The sequence below is a fragment of the Pararge aegeria genome, chromosome 27, assembly GCF_905163445.1.
Source record: "Pararge aegeria chromosome 27, ilParAegt1.1, whole genome shotgun sequence".
Taxonomy (NCBI): domain Eukaryota; kingdom Metazoa; phylum Arthropoda; class Insecta; order Lepidoptera; family Nymphalidae; genus Pararge; species Pararge aegeria.
The window spans coordinates 5,797,808-5,818,063 of NC_053206.1; the positions used below are offsets into that span (position 1 = coordinate 5,797,808).

Below are 20,256 nucleotides of genomic sequence, written 5' to 3' on the forward strand. Positions count from 1 at the left end.
ATCCTCGGCAATGTACCCTCTACGCACGTTACGCTCCGAAACCGGAGCATCCTCAGGAGATGTTGACTTTGCAATGAATAATTGTGACCTGACAATTATTCATTGTAAAGTATACATTGTCGAGGATCTGTTTGGTGTGGAGTATACGGATTGAAGTAATTATAAATTACACCATACAGATTCTGCTGCTGTTCGCGGAGTATAGCAAATTAAGCTTAATTTATGTTTGCCTTATTTTGTACTATTTTTAATTTACTGTGTAACTGTTAATTGAAATAAACTTATTATTATTATTATTATTTCACAGCCGTAAGTTACGGCTGTGAAACTTGGTCTCTAAATCTAGATCATAGAACAAAACTAGTAACTTGCCAAAGAGCAATGGAAAGAAGCATGATAGGAGTGAAGATAAAAGACCGATATAGTAGCCACAACATTAGAAATCAAACTAGAGTCATTGATATTCTAAATAAGATGGACATTCACAAAGAGATAGACAGGAAAAATGGAGCAAAGCCGTCACAAACTGGTACCCACGAGATGGAAAGAGAAATAGAGGCCGACCATATAGGAGGTGGGAAGACGACATTAAACAGACCGCGGGACCTAACTGGCGCAGAGTAGCGCACGACAGGAAGCAGTGGCGAGAGCTAGAGGAGGCCTTTGCCAACAGGCAATCCGAAACTCGTGACATAATTAATTAATAATTTAAGTACATCATTTTAATTCAATATTATTGTAAAACCATACCTAACCTAACAATTCAATGTATTGATGTTTATTTAATTTAAAAGTATAAATGTTTATTAGTGTGTATGAAATGACGTTTTGGAATTAAAGGCAATTTTTATTTTATTTTATTTATTATTATGCTCCTCAATCTCTCGTAGGAAGTTCAGAAGTTACGCTTCTGTCGTGTGTGAATAAATTGCACAGGTTTTTTTTCCAGCACCAAATGTTTCGTATACTCGAACACCGCCAGCAGGAAGGCCGCCTAACATTCTGCGCGTAACATAAGAACAATCGATGTTTGTACGCATTCTTTAGAACAACCGTGCTTGCGTGTTATATAATTACACGATTGCCGAGTGGTTTATAACTTGAGCACCTATATACCTACCGATATTGTCGCTAGACGCGGTGATAGCGCATTGGGCAGAAGCTCGACTTCACTTTCGGTGGGCCGAGTTCGGATCCCAGCTCACACGTCTAAGTGAGTTATGTGCGTTTTAAGTAATTAAAATATAATTTGCTTCAACGGTGAAGAAAAACATCGTGAGTAAACAAAGTCAAAGTCAAATATTTCTTTATTCAAATAAAGATGCGTTGATTATTATATACAAAATGTGTGAGTAGTGATGGCGATAACTACAATCGTAAACTTAAAACTAAAGCTACGAGGGTTCCAAACGCGCCCTGGTCTAAGAAGAAACCAGCGTGCCTTACAGTTCAACATAATGTTCTCAAAGGTGTGTGGAGTCTCGCACTGGGCCAGCGTGGTGGACTACGGACTTAACCACTTTTCATTGTAGGAGGAAAACCTGCATGCCTGAGAGTTCTATATAATGTTCTCAAAGGTGTGTGGAGTCTCATTGTAAGAGGAGGAGACCGGGGGCCTGTGATGGGATGATGTGATGATTATTGTCGTTGAGCAGTGATAGCCTAGTGAGTATTACGGCTTCACTTCCGGGGCACAGAGTTCAAACCCCGGCACGCACCTCTAACATTCCTAAGTTATGTGCTTGAAACCGGACGGCCGATTGGCGCAGTTTGCAGCGACTCTGCTTTCTGAGTCCAAGGGTGTGTTCGATTCCCACTACTGGAAAATGTTTGTGTGATGAGCATGAATGTTTTTCATTGTCTGGGTGTTTATATGTATATTCTAAGTATTTATGTATATTATTTATAAAAATGTTCATCAGTCTTCTCAGTACCCATAACACTAGCTACGCGTAGCGTTAAAAGATGTTAACGACGGAATCTTTAGATCCAATGCTGAAGCCTACGCAGACGAGTAGCCAGAGTCGCGGGCAGAAGTTAGCAAGCTTACTATAAAGGGTTATCAAATTACTTCTTTTTTTTATATATATATATATATATATATTACGACAACACACACATCACCATCTAGCCCCAAAGTAAGCGTTAGCTTATGTTAAGGGTACTCAGATGACTGATGAATATTTTTATGAATAATATACATAAATACTTAGAATATACATACAAACACCCAGACACTGAACAACCTTCATGCTCATCACACAAACATTTTCCTGTAGTGGGAATCGAACCCACGGCCTTGGACTCAGAAAGCAGGGTCGCTGCCCACTGCGCCAGTCGGCCGACAATAACAGGCTGTTTCAAAAAGCTCTGCTACAAAAAGTACTAAAAAAGTTCGCAATAATCTTTTAGAACAGATGGGTGAAGTCCTCCAGCCGAGCTCGGAGCCCACTGCGGTATCACCGCTTCTACATAGATATTAGTAATTTATGTCCGTTTCTAGTCAGTCGATTGTTCATATAAACTTTTTGTTTACACAACAGATGAGAACATTGTTTAAATAAAATAAAGCAAAATCTAGCCCGGCGAAGCGTGTTGGGTACGCTAGTTATTCATGAAAATATTCATCAGTCATCTTAGTACACATAACACAACCTACGCTTACTTTGGGGCTAGTTGGCGATGTGTGTATTGTCGTAGTATATTTCTTTATTTATAAAAAAATTATTAAATTGCCTCCTGCCCATGCAGTCAACGGCTAACTTTTAGTGGAATTAAAAAAAAGGAGAATGATGAACAGCTCTGCGCGTCGCAACACAGGTTATATCGTTATGTCAGCATACAATGGGGTGGATCGATGGGTAAGTACGTGGAAGTAGGTCACGAAGGTCGGCCCGAGCGCGGCTCTCGCAAGGTTAATTTTACTGACTAATAACTCCACATCGCGAATGCCATACTCCACATCACAGTTATAATGAAGCTCGGAGTCAATCAGAGGGCGTCGGAGAGAGCTATGCTCTGAGTACGCGATCAAATCAGAAATGAGCACTGACAACACAAACCATTACAGCCGCTTAAGACTGATATCCCTACTTCCCTACTTCCCTACTAATATATATATTTATATAATATTACTAGCTGTTGCACGCGACTTCGTCTGCGTTTGATTTGGTTTTTATAGTATTCAGTATCGCTAAGCCTTAAATGAATATAGTAGTATATATACATATATATATATAAAATGTGACTGTCAATTAATTATAGACAAAAAATTTGCAATAAAATAAAATTGCGACTAAAAAGATCTATGCTATCCTATCTCTTAAGTTGGACCAGACTGCTCACGGTGTGCCAATTTAATTTAAAATCGGTTAAGTAGTTTAGGAGGCCATCGCGGACAAACATCGTGACAGGAGATTTATATATATTAAGATAAGATAAATGTGAATGTAAGTTTGTTTGTTACGCTTTCACGCAAAAACTACTAAACCTATCATCACGAACTTTGTACACATATTCCTGAACGTATTAGAAGTAATATAGGATGCTTTTTATCTCGAAATTAAGATCAGTTCTCTTGGGAAAGGGTACGAAAGTGTTTTACGATTTTACACCAGGCTTAGCTAACCTAAATACATTGTGCATCATAAGTGCTGCCACATTTATGATGCACATGTCTTTCGGAAGACAAAAACAAAAGCGGACGAAGTCGCGGGCAACAGCTAGTAATCTATACTTCTATACTTAATATTATAAAGTGGATAGTATTTTTTGTTTGTTTGTACACAATAGTCTCCGAAAGTACACGACCAATTTTAACCATTTCTTCTCCTAACGAAAGCTAAACTATCACGAAGTACAATTTTGTTTTTTTTTAAATTGGAGATCATTAAGAAAATTGCAATAATTGACGTCCTATAGGCGCAGTGGGCAGCGACCCTGCTTTCTATGTCCAAGGCTGTGGTTTCGATTCGCACAACTGGAAAATGTTAGTGTGGTGTACATAATTGTTTTTGAGTGTTTATCTGTATATTATAAGTATTGATATATTATTCATAAAAATATTCATCAGTCATCTTAGTAGGTACCCATAACACAAGCTACGCTTACTTTGGGGCTAGATGGCGATGTGTGTATTGTCGTAGTATGTTTATTTATTACTATTCATTATTTATAATATAACCCAAAGTAGCAAAAATATTGAACTTTTTCAAAAACAAGCCCGCAGCCAAATACATGTACATCTATCTATCTTTATTGGGTATATTAAAATTCCTACATTCGAATAAATATTTCTACATATATAAAATCCTTATATTAGAATCCCTTTTTCCCATGGCGCCATAACTCGAAAACCATTTCACCGAATTCATCCATTTTTTTTTAAGTTATTAAAAACATAATTTAGAAAGTTACGTGGAAAATTAAAATCACTCAAACGGAAATTGGCAGAATGTAAGCAGAACGAATTTGAAACAGACAGAATTAATTATTTGTACATTTTTTGTGAAAACTACTTAATTTGAAAATTATAAGGCGATTTTCGATTTTTTTCAAAATTCATTTATTTCAAGTAGGCCTACTTTATAAGCGCTGTATTAGATATGTTTTTAAACATTTTTCAAATGTATGCATTAATAATAATAAAAATAATAAACATACTACGACAATATACACATCGCCATCTAGACCCAAAGTAAGCGTAGCTTGTGTTATGGGTACGAAGATAACTGATGAATAATTTTTATGAATAATATACATAAATACTTATAATATATAGATAAACACCCAGACACTGAAAAACATTCATGTTCATCACACAAATATTATCTAGTTGTGGGAATCGAACCCACGGCCTTGGACTCAGAAAGCAGGGTCGCTGCCCACTGCGCCAATCGGCCGTCGTCCTTGGTAGGTCCAGAATAACCTTAGGTATACTATTAGGCATTGAACGTTAATCTTAAAAGTTCAATTGTTTTATTATCTAGAAAATCCTTTATAGATCACTTCAAAGGACATGCAAGAATCACATCCCGCAAAATGGCACCCCGCGTCCATCAATTTGAGGCGTAGGTGTAAAGGGCCTGTAGTTACACCGGCAACCACGGCTTCTACTATTCGAAATACCAGATAATTTCTACCGCGCACTTGCAAATTGTGGAACAATCTCCCATCAGCAGGGCTAGCACGGGCGGGAGATAAAAATTATATCCCCCGATTATATCCCCTGACAGCCTAGGGGATATTATTAACGTGTCCACCTGCTAAATCACTGGCACATGGAAAAGGAGAAGTTTACCCCCGTTTATTAATAAACATGTATTATTTGGAATTTATTTTCTATCATTCAAATATTATTTTTAATTTTTTATTTAAATTCTTAACAATGCTTAAAAATATAAAAAAAAAATAGTAAAAAAAGAAAAAAAACATCCACCCTCCGCCTGCGGGGCTTTTGAATGCCCAAGCAACCGGCGGTCAGGGCTCCAGAGTGAACCTCCTCACAATACGCGCCGTTTCAAGTACTACTGCCGTCTGTATCCGACCCTTGATCCAACAACCAAGCGAAAGGACGATCGGAACAATAACGGTCGACTCAACATTTGGATATTATTTCTAATTGTGCGTAAGTGCTCCGAGAGTTGATAAAGCTGTGGAAGAAGATACATTTTTATCCTTTCCCCGGGAAGATAATTCATAGGTTGCTTGGCAGAGATCGCTACTAAACGATAAGACCGCCTTTTGTATTCTACTTCTGTTTTTGTATTTCTATTGTTTTTTTTATTTTCCTAACTTCATAGTGGTGTACAAATAAAGAGTTAAATAAAAAAAAAATTGTCTCCTGCCCATGCTAGCCGTGCAGCAGGACTAGCATAGGCAGGTGACAAAAATTATATCCCCTGCCAGGGGATTTATAGTGTCCCCCTGCTAAAGTACGGGAACACGGAAAAGGAGAAGTTTACCCTTGCTTATTATTACACTTATATTATTTGGATACTAGCTATTGCCCGCGACTTCGTCTGCGTCTGATTTTGTTTATTGATGTGGCATTAAATTAAGTTTGAGTACTAAAAAAAATGAAAGTATTCAGTATCGCTAAGCCTTAAATGAGGGGTTTGCTGCTGTCCGCTGAGGAGTTCTGTCCTCTATCTCCAACCACAGTTTGGGTAAAATTAAACACATATTATAACTTCTATAGTACGAAAATAATTATTTAAATCGGTTATAATTTGTCGGAGTTATGGTGTAAAATCGTCAAACACTTTCATCCCCTCTCCCATACGAACCGAGCTTAATGTCGGGATAAAAAGTATATTATATTACTTCCAACACTTCCAAGAATATGTTTACAAAGTTTCATGAGGATCGCTTAAGTAGTTTTTGCGTGAAAGTGTAACAAACAAACTTATAGGGATAGGGATAGGAAACTTATAGGGATAAGTAGTGATAACTATCTCCTGCTATGCTAGCCGATGTGTTTCTTCCGAAATACTATCAAGGGTTATTCAAGGGGCGGATAAAAAAACTCCTTAAAAGCCGGCAACTCATCGATGGCTGCTCGGGTGCTGCTAATATTTATGGACGGCGGTGATTACGTGGGTGAACCACTTGCTCGTTTGCCCGCCATTAATATAAAAAAAGGCCGGAACACAGCATTGCAACAATGCTGCTCAAGAAATAAGCATAGTACTACCCCGGACGGATATTTTTTAAGGAGATAATATTAAATTTAAAAATGTATTTATGTCTTTGAGAAAGGTATTCGTGCAGCTTATATGCTTTCGTTAGGAACATAAGATTTGACGGCCGACTGGCGCAGTTGGCATCGACCCTGCTTTCTGAGTCCAAGGCCGTGGGTTCGATTCCCACAACTGGAAAATGTTTGTGTGATGAGCATTAAGTGTTTTTCAGTGTCTGGGTGTTTATATGTATTTTCTAAGTATTTATGTATATATAATTTATAAAAATATTCATCAGTCATCTTAGTACCCATAATACAAGCTACGCATACTTTGGGGCTAGATGGCGATGTGTGTATTGTCGTAGTATATTTATTTAATTTTTTTATTATTTATAAGATTGGTCGACAGTTTAGCTAGGACAAATGAAAAGTTTACCTTACATCTGAGGCCCCTAAGAAAAACAGGTAGTATAAAGTCAAAGTCTTAAATATCTTTATTCAAGTAATTGCGTACATTACATGAGAAATGTGTACACGGTAGTGAGATGATGGCGATAACTAAGTATATTCGTAAACTTAAAACTAAAGCTACGAGGGTTCTACATGCGTCCTAGTTAGAGCAGTAATTCAAACGCAAGCTTTTTTATGAATTGCGTAGTCCTTTAAACTATAATAGGACTTTTCTATAAGCTTACGATTGATACAAATTTTAAACTTTTTAAGAGTTATCTCCAACATGTTAACGGGTACTGTATTATAAAATTGTATGCAATCTCTTTGTAACGAATTATGAATTTTATGTAACCCGCAAGTTTATTCTTACTTGTAACAAACTTCGTAAAAAAAGTAATATGTTTTATGATTTTTTTTGAAAGGCCTTAAGGACTTGAATCCATGGCCGTAAAATAAATTAAAAAAAAAATAATAATATGGAAAAAAAATGTTTGATGTTACAATTAAAAATAAACGGTTGCGAATTGTGAAATTGGCTCCATGGGTTATTTCAATATATCCACAACCTACACTTTTAAATGGATCAACTTACAAACAACATGGTTTGTAAAGCATTTTCAAAGTACGTATTAAATACATAAAAAAATTCGAAGAAAAAAACGCAATTATCTATGGAAAAATTACAACGCAACCTCTGCCTGAAAATAATTACTGTATTATCTATGGTCTGAGTTATCACCATTAACTCAACATCTGCATTAGAATAAATATTAAATATATTTCAAATAAATTCCTTATCGTATTCCTATACAAATATTCTTGACTTTGTATATTTAGAATTTCCCTTACTTTTATTATCTATACAACTTCCTTTGGCTAATCTGTGCAAAGCCTGAAGGAGAAAAGAAATCTTTGAACCATTTATAGGTTCGACGGCCGATTGGTGCAGTGGGCAGCGACCCTGCTTTATGAGTCCAAGGCCGTGGGTTCGATTCTCACAATTTTTCAGTTTCGGGTTTTTATATTCATCGGTAATCTTATTACCCGTAACACTAGATAGCGATGTGTGTATTGTCGTAGTATATTTATTTATTAAGTTGCTAGGAAGCCATTAGTATATATAACCACTGATTGGACTGGCTGTCGTAGTATATTTATTTATTTAGGTGCTAGGAATCCATTGGTATATTATATAACCAGTGATTGGACCGGATTTTCAAGTTTGACTTTTCTACGTGCCTCGAATAATATTTTCACTGAGTCTGTGCCACCTGATTATAATTATTACCTGAAGAATTTTAGGGTTTAGTACAAGCCCGTCAAACCAAATTGAATTAGCGTTGTGGGTTTATGTTTACTCTTCTTCATGTGTTGGGGCGTATGTCCAACAATCGGAAATTAATCAGACAGATAAAGTAACAAGGAAAATACAGTGAAAAACCAGTGTCTAACGTAAATCGTATGAAGTGAAACGTTTTAAGCTATAACCGATAACCGGTGTTTTAATTAATAACTCACTTCCACAAAGTAAAATCTGTGAAAAAATTATACAATACTATCCAGGACTGTATAAACGCAAAATATTGGACATATTTAGTGAAAACATCCAGGAAATTTCCCTAAAAACTAAGAAAAGCAACGATTTTTATCACGATTCTCTACTTTACGATTTACTACGTCGTAGTTAATTCCGAAATAAATTGCGTATAAGCCGAATCGTATGACTAGAACGACAAAAGGCGAGTTAATTGGATATGTGAACCGAAAATCAATGAATAACTACGATTTTTTTCACCAACATTTACCAAAAACATGAATTTTTCGGAAATATTCGTTGGAAGACGATACATTTTAAAAATATGATTACGTGTGCTACGTGAATTTGTAAAATTGAAGGAAGCCTGCTGTCATATAACCGTGAAAAACTAAACTGATAAACTACTTTTTTCGAAAACTATGTAACTGATTTCAGAAAAAATCATGACTTCCTGAAAATTCCCATGCCAATAAGGAAATTTCACACCTGTTTAAGCTAAAATGTGTTGATAGGCCTGGACTTTTTTAAACAAAAACTCGTTTCAAGTTTACAACATTGTTTGCCACGAACTAGGAATATGAGTTTTTCTCACAAAACTTTCATCTAAATCAGAAATATTGTCTTGTATTTAACTTAAACTGTGATATGTGTAACCTTTTTGCAATAAGGACTACAGTTTGCTTACGGAATAGGTAGGTCTCGTACATCGATTTTTTCCCCTACAACCGTGAAGTAAAATAGAATAATGGTGTAAATTACGAAAAATATCACATCCATTTCAGAAGTATTATGTCGACAGATCTGAACTTTTCGCCAACACTAAAGCTTGCAGGAAACATCGATTTTTCTCTTAAAACTATGGAATGAAATAAGAAACCGTTCAATATTAGCATAAATTACACGTTCTAATGCAGAATTCGTGACGTTTACGATAAATAGGTGTAATTTTTATACGTCTTAGCCATTTGTAAAGCTAGTGTCGGAAAAACATCGATTTTTCATCGAATAAAGTGAAAAATCCGCTAAACTTTTTACAAAAACCCGCGACGTTTCCGAAAAATCGTGACGTTTTGTATTCATAAGTGTAATTTTTTTAACGCCTTACCCATACGCAGTAAACTGTTAAACTGTAAAAAAACGTCGAAATTCCGTGGAAAACTGCAAGAAATACACGAGTTTTTCTCGTAAAGCACACATTTATTTGAATGTGCCGTGCACTCGCTAACCTGGTAAGGCTCGTCCGGCTTCCCGGGGTAGGAAACAGTGCGCCTGTAGTCCGGGGGTCGCGGCGGAGCGGGTGCGCGTCTCCACGGGGCGAAGGCCGACGGCTGCGGCGGCTGCGGAGCGCCCCACCTGTACTGTGGAGCCCTGCGGAAGGGCGCGCGGTACTGGCGGTCATCGTCGACGCTAGGGGCGCCGGGGTATTGGAGCTCTCCCATCCAAGCATACGTCCGACCCGCGTGGCGGTCGGAGCTCGACTGACGATAAGGCTTATCGCTTGGGTCGATGCTGATGCGCGCGCAGGCCCTGTAGTGCTGTTCCGTTTTGGCTCATTGTGTTTTTGAGAATCCGGAGCACGCGATGGCAATACTGCATTGGGTAGAAACTGCGACGCTGACGCGGCCACGGCTTTGCCTTTACAGCGGTTTCTTAGTGCTATTTGTTCAATCTATAAATTTGAATGATGTGTCAGCAGTAGAGAGTTGCTTTTGTATTGGCCTGGCTAAGTTTGCTGTGGGCTCTTATTAGACCAGGGCGCGTTTGGAACCCTCCTAGCTTTAGTTTTAAGTTAACGAACGAAGTTGTCACCATCACTAACATTAGTGTAACATGTTAAATGTATCCGCTTCATAAGTAAGTGCCTGTAATAAGGTCTAGAAAAATAAAACATTTTTGAAATGAATTGAATTATAATACATTGTTTACGTAATTAAAATTGATCTGACACACCCCAAATTTCAGTGAGAAACTATTAAATTTTGCAACATCTGAAATTCTAGTAACTTTTCATCCAATAATATATAACTGTCACCTTCATCAATTTCTCTTTTTTGCCGGGCAATCAATTTTGGCAATCTATTAACTGGGCCCCACGATACAGGTCGCCTAGTGTGGGGTCCACAGGTTATCAATAACAAGAGGCAAATATCAATATAATGTGCATACAGCTTTACAAATATGTTTACCAATTTATGTGAAATTGTTTTACATTTTGTGTTGTATTTCTTTTTTTTTCTACTTTTGTATTGATATTCTGTGTAACATTTTTGATCCAATAAATTATTAACTATTATTTATTAATTATTATTAACACTAGAAGCGAAATTATTTAAATAGCCTTCCCTCAGCTTTTTAAAATTAAATAAAAGCTATGAGGACTCCAAAAGCGCCGCGCACGGCTAGCGTGGGCAGAAGACAATCATATCCCCGGGGAAAGGATACAAATGTATCTTCTCCCACAGCTTTATCAACTCTGAGAACACAAGTGGAAATAATATCCAATTTATGTATATATCCCTACTTCCCTATCCCTACTAATATTATAAATGTCAATGTAAGTTTGTTAGTTACGCTTTCACGAAAAAACTACTTAACCGATCCACATGAAACTTTGTACACATATTCTTGGTAGTGTGAGAAGTAATATAGGATACTTTTTGTCCCGACATTAAGCTCGGTTCGTATGGGAGAGGGGCTGAGTGTTTGACGATTTTACACCATAACTCCGTCAAATTTTAACCGATTTAAATATGTAATAAACGGCCGTAGGCTTCTCCTATTCCTTGGTCCCGTTCTTTAGCAGGTGGATACGTTGATCCCCCGACTAGGGATATAGCCTTGTCAGGGGATATAATTTTTGTCTCCTGCCCGGGCTAGCTCTGCTGAGGGCTTACTAACATTAAACACCATTTTCCATTCTGATCCTTATGGGAAAACTGGACTACATATTTATCTTGTAACGACCATGTTAGCATTACTATTGTAAGAGGAAGCCCAATGTTTCTCACGTATTATTTTTGTTATCACCTCACACAGTACTAATCAAAACAATGTAAGAGCAATGTAGTCAGAGCAAAAATTCACACCTAAAAATTATTTTTATTATCGCATTCCTCCCGCCTTTGTATTATTTATAGTAGGATTTTTATGCCGCACTGAGCAGTCGCTTATGGAAGAAGGTCGTGGCCCGCCGGTATTACAGTATTGCCACACCTTGACGTCACAGCTTATAACTTTTTAAGTAACCGAAGAAATTATTAAGTAACGAGCGTATTATACAGATAATATGTAAATATAAAAAGTTTATTACTTTTTATATTTACATTGAAGCGTCGACGCGTGTAAAGATTGTATAACTATTTAAATAGCTTTTAGTAGCAAGCTCGCCCGGGGAAGTACGTCCGCCATCTTTCTTTCTGCCGCTAAGCGGCATTGTTGCAATGCTGTGTTCCGCTCTGAAGGGCGTGGTTGCCGGTGCGATTACAGACACACTTACTCCTCAGGTTCATGGGCACAAAGCGGCACATTGCATTTTTTTTAACACCTTGCAGGACGTGTTCCTTGTATACCCTGCGGGCTGCGGAGGGTTGCTCTGTTTATAGGGGATGATTTTCAATTTACCATCAGGCTATCTGTTTGGTCAGACAATGATAATGAAAAAAAAAAAAAAAAATAATAACAGTTTTGATAAAGGCTGATGAATGGGGTTCGGTCGCTCATATTTTGTTTTCCTGCCCGAAACTCTTTTATAAGCTTTACGAATGTCCAAAGTTTTCTTATGCTTGTTTTTGGTCGCTATGTAAAATTTGCATGTAAATATATTCAATCTAACAAAATTAAACTCTAAATATGATTTATAATAAAAAAAATCTTTGAATTATAACACTCACCAAAGACGACAATCCATAACGGACGCCTTATATTTTTTGACAATCACCTTTGTGGATCTTCCAAGTATACGTGACATTGGCGAAATACAACGTGCCGGTTTAGGACACCTAAAAGCCAAAAAAAGCAAAAGAAGAAGAAGAAGAATAAGATAAAGGCAGTCAACATAGTTTTAGTTTTTAAAAGTCATCGAAATAACAGATTCTCAATTTGGTTGTATTTTATTTTTTAATTGTTCTCTTTTGTTACCTCAAAACTTTGTCATCAAAAAACCGATTTGGCATCGACTTCAAAATGTTGTAAAAAATATTATTTTCTTATCTTTTGGTTCACTTATTAACCCAATTTTAACAGTTTTGATAAAGGCGGAGTCGACATGTACCTATGTTTTAGTTTTTAAAAGTCATCGAAAAAAAAGATTCTCAATTTGGTTGAATTTTTTTTTTTTAATTTTTCTCCTTTTTGTTACCTCAAAACTTTATCACCAAAAAACCGATTTGGCATCGACTTCAAAATGTTGTAAAAAATATTATTTTCTTATCTTTTAGTTCACTTATTAACCCAATTTTAACAGTTTTGATAAAGGCGGAGTCGACATGTACCTATGTTTTAGTTTTTAAAAGTCATCGAAAAAAAAGATTCTCAATTTGGTTGATTTTTTTTTTTTTAATTTTTCTCCTTTTTGTTACCTCAAAACTTTATCACCAAAAAAACCGATTTGGCATCGATTTCAAAATGTAGTAAAAAATTTTATTTTCTTGTCTTTTGGTTCAATTATTAACCCATCACGAAAGTCCGTTTGCTTTTCGTTATTTTTTTTTATCTGTTGAAATTAGCTCTGGACTCTATCATCACTGACCAACCTCACTGATGTAACCTCATTGCAGTCAAAGAGCTTGTAGAGGTATAAAAAAAAACTTATTATTTAAATATTTAACATTCTATGGAGGGTAGAGGTAAGGAGAGTCATCTTATATGGGAGAAAAGTTGAAAAAGTGTCCAGTTGTTGCGCTAAATAACAGTTCAAAAATCCTCCACAATGGCGCTGGTGGATGCACAGGGTATGGTATGAATGTAGCAATCGTAGATGAATTGAAGTATGCCGAGTTAAAAAATTTAATGTCATTATCGACTAAAGTAGCTAATTATTAAGAATTTCAACAACTTACGTTGTACAAAATATTGTGGTAAATATAATCTTACTTCCTTGTATCTCCATACTTCCTTGTTTATTTTTCAAGCCTACTCTAACAATATTTATATTTGGCGCTTCTTTTAAGAGTTACCCTGATGCAAATGTGGCGCCATCCTAATTTAATACATTTTGACGACACTTTTTCATATACACAGATGACTCTCCTTACCTCTACCCTCCATATGACATTCTTAACACATCGCGTTATAAATTAAAAAAAAAACCATGTCAAATACACGCCTGAATGGAGCTAGCATGGAATCTGGGTAAAAGGGGTAGAGAACGGGGCCACGGACTTTTTGTGGTAAAGATGAGCTAAGAAAAATTTCGGGGTGATTTATTACATCTGTACATGGCAGATTCTCTGTTAGGGCGAATCCACACTAAATAATGTCCAATGTCTATTCATTCATATAATTTGTGTAATTATGTCTATTTATTCAATAAAACTAGTTGCATCCTACGGTGTTACCCGCGGTGAATAAGTCTTTCGCTTTGTTAGGAAGTGAAAGAAGGATGATATTTCAAAATTCATTTATTTCAAGTAGGCCTGCTATAAGCACTTTTGAAACGTCAAGTCTGTCTGTTTGAAGTGACTCTACCACCGGTTCGGAAGGCAGATTCTACCGAGAAGACGCCGGCAAGAAACTCAGCAGTTGCTGTTTTCCAACATCAACAATTTACATTTTAACATTCATTTTTCTCTCTTGTGAGAGAGGAAAGCGGAGCTGGATGCTTCCAAGCAACCTTGTCATTAAGAAACTCATCTATTGTATAGTAACCTCGCTTTAATAAAAGTGATTTGACATACTTATTCTTTAAACTTATGTATTGCTTTCCTGAAGAACGTGCCTGTAAACCACCGAGTTCGAATCCCAGTACGAACCTCTAACTTTTCTAAGTTTTGTGCGTTTTAAGTAATTAAAATATCACTTGCTTCAACGGCGAAGGAAAACGTCGCGAGGAAACCTGCATATCTGAGAGTTCCGGATAATGTCGCACTAGGCCAGAATAGTGGACGCGAAAACATACCACTATTTTTTGTAGACGACTTATTCGCGGACGAAGTCGCACGGGTCCTCTAGTGTTATAATAATAGTACTAATAAATGCAAAACTTCGTTTTAACATAGTACTCGTAGATACCTTCATTTTAAACATAGTAAGTAGATACGTAGGTGTACAAAATGCCGCATTGGGTACATTTTGGCCTACTACTGTTTTGCAGAGGCGGCAACAGGTGGATTATCTAACTTTAAAGTTTACCTAATTTATCAGATGCTGGTAAAGTCCCACTAAAGTACCACAGCTGGGCAAAATATATCGAGTTTTTAGTGTGCAGTTCAACACACAGTTGTAACACATAACTTGGTCTTACGTCCGAGGTTCATTTTTTTTTTTATGACTGTTTGATATTTAGAAAATTAAGCTTAATTTGCTATAATCCGCGAAAAGCAAGAGAATCTGTATGGTGTAATTTATACTATAATACTCCACACCAAACAGATCTTCGGCAATGTTCCCTATAAAATGAAAAAATAATTATTAACCACAATAAATAAATTTCAACATACTACAACAAGAGAACAGAGAAAAAGATACAATAATATAGGAGTATTTTGCTTCGTTGTGGTCAACGGGTCACCTACTCAGCTCTGTGCCGGAACACCATTGCAGTAACTGCCAGGGAGTACTGCAACACTGATTTTCAGTAGGGACCAAAGGTCACGGGTTTTCGCGGACAGGCAGCGACATGGTCTGACGTAGTGTTTGTATACTCTATGGGTAAGTTATTGATAAATAACAAATATAATACAAACACTACGTCCTTATAACTTAACAATAATTACAAACATAAATTTAAGTCTACAAAATAATAAAAAAAAACGCACGTTTCGCTCCCAAACCGGAGCATCCTCAGGAGATGTTGACTTTACAATGAATATAGAACATTATAAATTACACCATATAGATTCCCCTGCTTTCGCGGAGTTTAGCAAATTAAGCTTAATTTTCATAATATAACTGTGTAGTGGTGTACAAATAAAGAGTTTAAATAATAGTAGGTACCTACGTTTAAAATGCCGCATTGAGTACATTTTGGCATATTACTGTTTTGCAGTATTAGCAACAGGAGGGTTATCTAACTACGAATAGTCGGAATAGATGCCGGTCAAGTATCCCACTGAATTCCCACAGCTGGGCATAATATGTATTTTTACATGATTTCCTTCAAAAACGAGGAGCTTCCTAAAAAAACATGCCACACCTACTAGCACACACGCTTCCACACCCACAGCCACACCCGCTTCCATTCCCGTTCAACACCCACGGTAGCACCCAAAACCACTGCCACACCCAAACCCACAGCCATACCATCAAGCACACCCATAGCCACACCAACAGCCATTCCCACCACGCCCACGCACGGTTTTTTAATAATAATAATAATAATAATAAATTTTATTTCATTAACAATTACATTCATAACTTAATATACTTGTACCAGGAGGTCTCGCTCTCCTATAACAATGTACCTATATTGAGCTAGTTTTTCTAATTCAGCTGTACCTATATTATTAATTTTTTTTTTGTCATGCTTGCATGCAAACTTGTGGAGTGTGTATGTGTGTGTGGGTGTGCGTGGGAGTGTGTGGGTCTTTGTGTGATGGTGTTTGTGAGTGTGTGCTTATGTAATAGTTATTATTTGTTTATTAAATTGACTTATGTAAAAATACTTTTAAATCAATTTGAATGGGTTCTCTAGTAGAAATTCCGTTTCTTCTTATGTTTTTGTTTTCAACCATTGAGCCAGCCTATTTTTGATTTAATAATGATTACTACCGTATATATTTAGAATTTCATTACTTTCATTGTACAGGTTGGCAGATTTTTTCTTATAGTGATTGCGTGAAAATAAAGTTTTTGCTGCCAAAACTTTTATTACATTATTTTTTCTTCTTCTGCTACACATTTCAGACTCATTATTAAGAGTTTTGTGCACTTTTAGAATAGTCTGCAAAATATAAAACTGTCTCACGCTTAATTTTTGACTTGATGAGTAGAGCAAGTGTGTGTTTAATAAACAGTTTTATTTTTAATATTCGCTTTGGAATGGCGACCCCGCACTGGTTAACGCAGTGTTGGTCGTCCCCCAACGCGGTGGACAGATGACATCAGGCGAGTCGCTGGGACCCGCTGGAGGCTATCGGCCCGGGACCGTGGATTGTGGAACTTCATGACGATAATGACATGTCTGCCATGATCTGCCACTGAATTTCTCAATTCAAACCAGTAGTTCCTGAGATTGGCGTGTTTAACCAACCAAACTGTCACGTTCCGCTTTGACACCGAAACATCCTCATGAGATATTGAATCATTGCTAACAGCAATTATTCTTTATAAAGTCGAATTTCCCGTATTGGCAAATTAATGACTAATGACAAATTAAGCTGAATGCTCACCGTGCTATTAGCTAAAATACGCAATTTGCGCTACTGAAATTAAGCTGATAACGCTCATTCTGATAATCGCCTGAATAATTTAATTATTATTTATTACTTAGTTAAGCAAAGACGTACTGCAGTGTTTCCATTCTGCTACTTAAACTTACCTTTTAAAGCGTCATCTAATGGCGGAAATACTAACTATTTTAGTTTCAAAAAATGGTGACAGGTGGCGCTGTTATAAAATTTAATTTAGTTCCAAAAACTGATCTCAGATGGCGCTGTTATAAAATAACATCAGGAAAGTAGACGGCTCTAAATTAATATGTTATCTGTGAAATTAGTATTAATATTCCTTTGTCATGAAAGTATTATTATTTTCTTTTGCCATGTAGTGACGGCAGATCCGAATATAGATGTCACCACCTCTCTTCTTCCAGCAGGTGTCATAGATCAGAATATAGATGTCATCACCACTCCTCTTCCAGCAGGTGTCATACGAAATAATAATTTTTTTTCCTTTGTCACAGGAAATATAACGAAGAACGGGTAGCAGCTGTTCTACTACTACCATTTACTGCGATCACCAACCCGTCGTCCACCAGCGTGGTGATTACGGGCTATTAGGAGAGAACTTTAGTCCAGCGTGGTCATGGTTAGTCCACCACGCACTGGGCCAGCGTGAATTACATAAATAATGTTCTTTAGGACATAATAAAATGTTTTATTGTAACAGTATTTAATAACACCACAATGGCGATAATTTTATTATTTAACTTAATAGATACAATATTATTGCTACCACACGGAACTACATGGATGGTAAAGTTTGTTACGCGGACTTGGGCATGGAGTATTCAAATCACGCAGATGTTCTTGGTCAGCGGAAATTATACCTAACATGAAGAATGAAAGTTGGAAGCGAAAACGTCGAGATTATATTATGTGTTTTATAGTCATAATTAACGTACCAAGAAGATGGCCCACCTCATGGTAAGTGGAAAAGCATGACCTATAAACAAAGCCTGCGAATTGCAGGGCATGCAAGGGATTATACTTCTGTCTTTTTTATTTCTATTGTTCTTTTATTTTCCTAACTTCATAGTGGTGTACAAATAAAGAGTTAAATAATAATAATAATAAGGGACACGTCCCGCAACGTGCTGTCCTGTTACCATCAACCTGAACCGTTATTGTGTCCAAAGGCCTTGCATGCCTGTAATTAAACCCAAAACCACGACCTACAGACTAAAAAACAGCATTACAACAATAAATGAATGAATGTATGAATACATTTATATTGCACACCACATAAAAATACAGGAAAAGTAGCAGAAACAATACAGAAATAACGTGTACAGAAACGTGTAGCAGAAATAAGTGCATGTTATGATATATGGAGCCGAGCCGTGGACACTGATAGAAGACCTGATCCACAAATTTAAAATCGAGCGAGCTATTTTGGGACTCTCTCTTCGGGATAGAATTCGCAACGACGAAATCCGTAGGAGAACCAAGGTCACCGACAATGCTCAAAGGATAAGCAAGTTGAAGTGGCAGTGGGCGGGTCATGTATGTCGTACGACCCATGGCCGTTGGGGCAGACGTGTTCTACAGTGGAGACCGCGAATCGGTAAGCACAGTGTGGGACGACCTCGAGTCCGCTGGACAGATAACCTTAAAAAGGTGGCTGGAAGCGGCTGGATCAGAAAGGCGGAGGACCGTGTGTGGTGGCGCTCTCTTGGAAAGGCCTATGTTCAGCAGTGGACGCTTGTAGGCTGTTGATGATAGATGAAGTGCATGTATGCCTATAAGTCGCTGTACTCCACTTTGCTATTACGGCGCAACACGATACCATGCTGTCATTAACGTCGACGTCAACGGTGACGAAAACCGATAAAAAGTTTTTACTTCAATAAACCTAATAATTGGATTGTGAAATTGATATCGTTATCAACAGTCTCTTGTAAAATGGCCAACTGCAGGATATGCCCATAATCATCACGCTGGGCAGAAGGAATGATGATTGCAGTAGATGGCTGTAGTAGTAGCACAGAGAAAGCTTATGCGCGCTCTCCGTTATATTCCCTAGTCGCCTCGTATGACACCCGCCGGCAGAAGAGCGATGGTGACAACTGTATTCACATCTGCCGTCGCCACACGGCACAACCTGTTACACAAAACAACACAAATACCTACTGAATCGTCTGTTGGTATTTTTTAAACTATGCCTGATAACTTTATTGGCACTGTTTATCTCAAAAGCCGGCAATAACGTGCACATAGTGATGTGACAAGATAATATATCGATAAAATATTAATTTATTTATTTATTTATACACAGTATTTGTAAGTTGTATACCACAGAAAAAAATTACTGTATTAGAGGAAACTTAAAGAGTAGGATACAAAAGGCGGCCTTATCGCTTAGTAGCTATCAGGCGAAAACCAAGAGCACCTGATTGGTGGTTATTATTACATACGTAGGTATGTAATAATAACCACCAATCAGGTTATCTTGGTACTCGTTGGTCTCTTGATATTCGTAAATACCTATGTAATTACGAATAATAACACAATAATACTCATTCACTTTTTTTTTGATGCTGATGTTTATGTGCATATTATTTTACATTCTGTAAGTGTCCCTTTTTGTTCATTGTCTTGTTAAAGTTGAGTTGCGAGGATTCGGTGACCACGGAGATATGCTCCTTTGTCAAACATTTCTATTTTATTTTAAAAAAATGATAGTTTTTCGAACAAATTATTATCCAAAAATGATTTAATAACAGTACATATTCGTGTATATGTCAGGTGACATATAAAATCGATGCATGGTAGTGTGTTTTGTTTATTAATTTAATGTATGCTTTATGCATAATTTAATAAAATAATAAGCATTCTGTACACCTAATAAACACAGCTTGGAGGCACGTCTTTGTCAGTAAGCTGGTAACTATTCACTGCCAAAGCCCCAGGCTAACCTATATTAACGGCCCAGTGGCGCAGTGGGCAGCGACCCTGCTTTCTGAGTCCAAGGCCGTGGGTTCGATTCC

The 20,256-nt window shown here is 37.0% G+C and overlaps 1 protein-coding gene across 1 annotated transcript in view; it reads right to left on the reverse strand.

Annotated features, from left to right (window-relative positions):
* The window catches only part of LOC120635854 (cytoplasmic polyadenylation element-binding protein 2), a 98,946-nt gene extending 88,793 nt beyond the window's left edge, over positions 1 to 10,153 (reverse strand). Inside the window, exon 1 of the mRNA XM_039907047.1 lies at positions 9,899 to 10,153. Coding sequence (XP_039762981.1) covers positions 9,899 to 10,111 — 213 coding nt within the window. The 5' untranslated portion in view covers positions 10,112 to 10,153. The remainder of the gene's footprint in view (positions 1 to 9,898) is intronic.
* Positions 10,154 to 20,256: the final 10,103 nt, after the last annotated feature.